Source organism: Pristis pectinata, chromosome 22 (genome assembly GCF_009764475.1).
Source record: "Pristis pectinata isolate sPriPec2 chromosome 22, sPriPec2.1.pri, whole genome shotgun sequence".
In the NCBI taxonomy this organism is placed as follows: Eukaryota; Metazoa; Chordata; class Chondrichthyes; order Rhinopristiformes; family Pristidae; genus Pristis; species Pristis pectinata.
In genome coordinates, this window is record NC_067426.1 from 19,504,329 (window position 1) to 19,510,328 (window position 6,000).

Genomic DNA, 6,000 nt, shown 5'->3' on the forward strand with positions numbered 1-6,000 from the left:
ATGACCCAGGCTCTGCATCATTCCATGATGGAGAACTCCAAAGATTCATGACTTTCTGAGACAAGAATTTCCTCTTCATTTCTGGATATGGACAACCTCCTTGATCCATGGTAATTTCTTCCATCCACCAGGCCCAATCAATCCCTAAGTTTCTAACTCTTAAATATGCAGCACTTTATTCTAAAACTATGGCCCCCTTGTTCTAGGTTCCCCCCACAAGGGGAAATGTCCTTGAAGTGCAGGTGGAAATTTGGAAAACTTTTCCTCAACAGTTTACTGTTTTGATGCAGTAAAATACCCCAGGATTCCTCACATAAGTGATCAATCACTACTTAACCACAAGCCAAGTATTAGGAAGCAACCAAAAAGATTGGTCAAAGCTTAAGGAGTGACTTGATGAGATGAGGGTGAGAACACTTTAGGGAGGGACTTACAGAACTTGGGGCCTACTTACCTGCAGTCAAGGTTACAGTCATGGGTGAGTGAAGGAAATCAAGGAAGAAATTGGAATGGAAGAAGTCAGGATATCTCCTTGGGATTTTCATACCAATCTGAAGTGTAGACGATCCTTCAGTTTAAATCTCATCCAGAAGTCAGTACCTCCATTATGTGGCATTCTCAGAGTTTAGAGAATGTGCTCAAGTTCGAAAGGGCTGTTTGAGTTATACTCCTCCTGATTCAGCAGCAATTGCTATCAACCAAGCCAAACTAATGACAACAAACTGGTCTCTGCCCTGAGATTTGAGAACTTGAGCATAAAAAATGAAGCCTGGGGAGTGAAACTGAACCATTCAAGTTGTTCCTGTGCACTGACTTTGGGTCCTTTGCCTCTGCCAATTACCTGTCATTAACTGAAAGGGCACAGTGAGAACACACAGTGTCACCATATTAGACAAGATGTAGCCAACAAAAAGGTATTCATTGACTGATGTTCACTGTGCTTTATTTGTTCACTGTGAAATCTAACCATCATAAAATCTCACCTCAGAATGCTAAATACATCCCCTGGGATCACTTTTGTGGCAACGTGTGTGCCCATGTATTTCGTTATGTTCTAATAATGCAGGATAAAGGGACAGAATTTTCATTTGCAGAAATGCATCGTTGCAATGAAACAACACAGGATTATCCATGCTATTCATTTCTTCATCTTTGTTAATTCCTTTCTCGACCAGTGTCTGTGTTTTTTTAAATTAGAGAAACATGTCAAATTATTTGGCACTGTATCTTTCTATTGTATTAATCATTGGAACCCAACGGCTGATGCACAGAAGGCAGAATTTAAGAAAGGTGAACTGCTCTGATGCAGATCCCATTCAGGAAACACTACACTATACATCAGCACATAATTATGTATTAACTTGACACAAGAGCTAGTTCAATAGCAAATGATTTGCCCAACTGAATTGCACCAATGAACCAACTCTAAGACTTAGACTGGTGACCTTTTAGTTTGTAATGTTTGTCACTGGGGCTAATCTTCTTTCATTCTTAATTTCACACAAGTTCTCCACTGAATGTAAATTCTCTAATAGTTTGCTTGAAAGTCAGTGATTGGGATCCCCTGAAATCAATAGTGTTTTAATAGCTGTCATGGATCAGACTGTTTTGAAAATCTTACCATGTTGCAATTGAGACAAATGAACATAGACACCTTCTGAAAGGTGCTATTTCAGGAGCCTGTGCAAAACAAGCATCCTGCAAGACATTGAAAGTTAAAATTCAGCTGATAGTTGCTGAAGTTATAGTTTGCATGAATTAGGATTCAAGATAGACAATAATGGTGTGCTACAAGCCCCTCAAGCCACCTCTGCATTCAACAAAATCGTATCTGATCTGATTTTAACTTCAACTCTGCATTCTTGCCTACTCCAAGTAACTTTTCACCTCCTTATTTGTCAAAAATCTATCATTGCCTTCAAAAACTCTTCTTCCGCTGCCTTTTGAGGAAGAGGGTTCCAAAGTCTCACAAGACTGAGTGAAAAATTTTCACCTTATCTCAGTCCTAAATAGGTGACCTCTTATTTTTAAATAGTAACACCTTGAAAACATCCTCTCCAAATATAGTCTGTCAAGACCCCACAAGATCTTGTATGTTTCAACTATGTCATCTCTCACTTATCTAAGCTCCAACTTCCTCCCAAGCTGACCCACCAATTTCAAGTATTGGTCTAACAAACTTTCTCTGAACTGCTTCCAATGAACTAACATTCACTCCTAAATAAGGACACCAGTGCTGTATACAGCTGCGGTCTCGAATCAAGCACAAGAACACCAGACCCTGCAATCACTCACCATTTAGATAACATGCTTCTTTTTCATTTTTCCTGCCAAAATGGACAAATTCATATTTTCCTTCATTCTATTCCATTTTTCAGAGCTTTGTCTACACACAATGCATTTATATTCATTTTTAGCTTCCTTATGCCCTCTTCATTGTTCAATTTCCTTCTCATTTTCATGTCATCAGCAAATTTATTTAGATGCGTTCATTTTAATAAACTGTAAAACATTGAGGTGAAAAGCACTATGATGCTGGAGGCAATGGGGAGATACAGATTGTGGTAACGGACAGAACGCAGGTGTTCTGTGAAACGGTCACCTGGTTTGACATATTAGTGATAGTGTGGGTTGACATATCAGTGACAGTGACCGTTTCGCAGAACACCTGCGCTCTATCCATAACCACGATCTGCATCTCCCCGCTGCCAGTCACTTTAAGTCCCCCTCCTACATTATCACTTCTATCACTGATATGATAGTCCTTAGCCTCCTCCACTGCCAGGAGAATTCCAAGTGCAAACTGGAGGAACAGCACCTCATTTTCCATCTTGGAACCTTGCAGCCTTACGGCATGAACATTGAATTCTCCTACTTTAAGTAATTCCCTCAACCACCACCCCCCCACTCCCCGCCATGCTTCTTCTCTTCTTCCCTTTCCTAGCATTTCTCTTTTCTCTACCCCCTCTTTTTTTTTCGTTTTTTTCTTTTCCCCTTTCTCCCCTTACCTTTGACCCATCCCCCGGTGGATCTGCTCTCCCCTCCTCCCCCGCACCTGCCTATCACTATCTCTTACCTGCATCTACCAATCACCACCTTGTGCCCACCCCGCCTCCCCTCTTTTGTCCACCTATCACAGCTCTGCTTTTCTCTCCTATATATTGGGCTTCCCCTTTTCCTACCTTCAGTCCTGAAGAAAGATCCTGACCCGAAACGTTGACCACCTGCTTTTCTCCACGGATGCTGAGTTCCTCCAGTATCATAGTGCATTTCATCTAGATTCCAGCATCTGCAGTCATTTGTTTCTCCTTCTGTAAAAAGTTGAGGCCCAGCACCAATCCCCAAAGCACACCATTTTGTTACATCTTGCCAGCCAGAAAAAGACCCATATACCTCCGTTCCCTCTTTCCTGTTAGTCAATGAGTCTTCCATGCAAATATGTTACAACTTACATCATGAGTAGGCCACTCATGACCTTAATAACCTATGATGCAGCACCTTAACATATACTCTCTGAAAATCTAAATATAGTACATCACATGTTCCCCTTCATCCTCAGCATATTTTATTTCTTCAAAGAACTCCGATGAATTTTTCAAGCATGACTTTTCTTTCACAAAACAACATTGACTTTTAATGTTAAAAAAGTACCCTGTTATAATGGCTTTAATAATAACTTCAAACATTTTTTCCAAGATAGATGCTAAACTAACTAACCTGTAGTTTGCCACTTTTTGTCTCCCTTCTTTTTCAATTAACAAAATGTTATTTTCTTTAGGATTGTTTTGTCCAAAATCAGCTTTGAATCTCAAAAAAAAATTATTATAAAAGATGGGACTTAAAAGATGGACCTGTAGAGTGTTATTTGGTGTGAAATTAATGTGTTGCAACAATCAGTACACAGACTGGTTTGACGTCAGTGTTGCTAAATTGGAATCAAAGCTTTCAGAAAACATTCTGCAAACCTCACGCAGTTGATTAAACTTTTGGAAACAGGAAAGTTCTCCCCAAAATCAGCAAAGTTATTTAAGGGGATGTATTACTTGCAAGTTATTTGCTGCTTGAATTTTACTGGCTTGTGAGACAATTCTATAAAGATTCGACACTATCTGGAATTCTTTAGTCTTGCTGACATTGGCATGGATTTGATGTGCCAAGACTAAAGTGCTTTATCATGACTATAAATTATAATTTTCTGCAGAAAACATTTGTTCCCAGGCATGTGTGCATAAGTAGACATTCACCACAGTATACTGGGAGAGGATGAAAATGAACTTCAAGGCAATTTAGCCAGGTTGAGTGAGTGAGTGGGCAAGTATCTGGCAGATGCAGTATAATCTGGATAAATGTTTCTGCCATTAGGAAAAACAGAAAGGCAGAGTATTACTTAAATTGTGATAGATTAGGAAATATTGCTTTACAAAAGGACCTGGATGTTTATGAACACCAATTAATGAAAGCTCAGTCTAGGTTTTGACAAGATCACTCAATTAATGCATCAAAGAGCTGAATTCTAGACTTGAGATAAGAATGACTGCCCTTGACATCAAGGCACCATATGGGATCAAGGAGTCCTGAAATTGAAGTTGATGAGCACTGAAGAGAAAATACTCCAATGTGTGGAGTCATATCCTGCACAAAGGAAGATGATGTATTTGTTGGAGAGCCCAGGGTATCATGTGGAAACTCCTCAGGCCAGTGTTCTAGACCCAACCTTCTTCAGCTGCTTCATCAGTGACCTTCCTTCCATTATGAGGGCTGTTTGCTGATGATTACACAATGTTCAATTCCATTGGCAACTCCTCAGGAAATGAAGCAGCCAGTGTCTGCATGCAGCAAGACCGAGACAACGTCCAGACATAGGCTGATAATTGGCAAGTAACTTTGCACCACAGAAGGGCTTGGCCATGACCATCTCCAAAAAGGGAGAGTCTCACTTTCTATCCTTGACATTCAATGGCATCACCCAACATCCTGGGAGTCACCCTTGATTGGCAGCTAGACTGATCAACCATATAAATACCCAATCATAGTAACTCACTTCCTGATATCTCAAAGCCTTTCCACCATGTGCAAGGCACCAGTCAAGGGTGTGATAGAATACTCTGCACTTGGCTGGCTGAGTGTGTCATAAACAACACTCCAGGAGCTCTACACTATCCAGAACAAATCCTACCCCACCCACCATCCTAAATGTTCATTCCCTCCACCACTAATGCTCAGTGATTGCAGTGTGTAACATCTGCAAAATTACAGACCTAGGCTACACCTAAAATGTCTTCTCAACCCACACCTCTGCCATCAAGAAGGAGAAGGGCTTTAGGTCCACAGGAACACCACCACCTGCAGGTTCCTCTCCAAACTGCACTGCATCCTGTTTTGGAAATACATTGCCAGTCCTTCATTGTCATTAGACCTACAATTCGTTTTAAGTAGTGGAAAGGTGGAGGAGGGGTGGATAGAACATAGGTAATACCTCTGATTGCAAAGCTATTTCAAACTCCCTTCTCACAACAGTTTCCCATACAACCACAGGAGACGCAAAAGCTCCTCTTTTACCTCATTCCTTCCCACCATTCAGAGATCCAAACTGTCCTTCCAGGTGAAGCAGCAATTCACATGCACTTCTTCCAATCTTGTGTCCTGTATTCAGTACTCAGGTCATGGTCTGTTCTACACTGGAGAAAACAAAGGCAGATTGGGCGATTGCTTTGCAGAACACTTCCATTCAGTCCACAAGGCTGACTCTGAGCCTCCAATGGCCTGTCTCTTTAATAGTTCATCCCACTCTCACTCTGACCTCTATGTCTCTGGCCTTCGACATTGCTCCAACAGAGACATATATAAGCTTAAGGAACAGCATTTCATCTTTCATCCAGGTACATTGCAGCCTTCAGGGCTCAACAATTTCAGATAACTCACTTTTCTGGTTTATATCAGAACTGGGCTATCCGGCTATAAGATTATCCTTCTGTGAGATTACCTCAGATTTTCTCTCTC

The 6,000-nt window shown here is 40.9% G+C and overlaps 1 protein-coding gene across 1 annotated transcript in view; it reads right to left on the bottom strand.

Annotated features, from left to right (window-relative positions):
- Positions 1-5,704, bottom strand: part of LOC127581675 (grainyhead-like protein 3 homolog) — a 92,065-nt gene extending 86,361 nt beyond the window's left edge. The window contains exon 1 of the mRNA XM_052036277.1: positions 5,560-5,704. Within this exon, the coding sequence (XP_051892237.1) occupies positions 5,560-5,564 (5 nt within the window). The 5' untranslated portion in view covers positions 5,565-5,704. The remainder of the gene's footprint in view (positions 1-5,559) is intronic.
- Between the last annotated feature and the right edge of the window lie 296 nt (positions 5,705-6,000).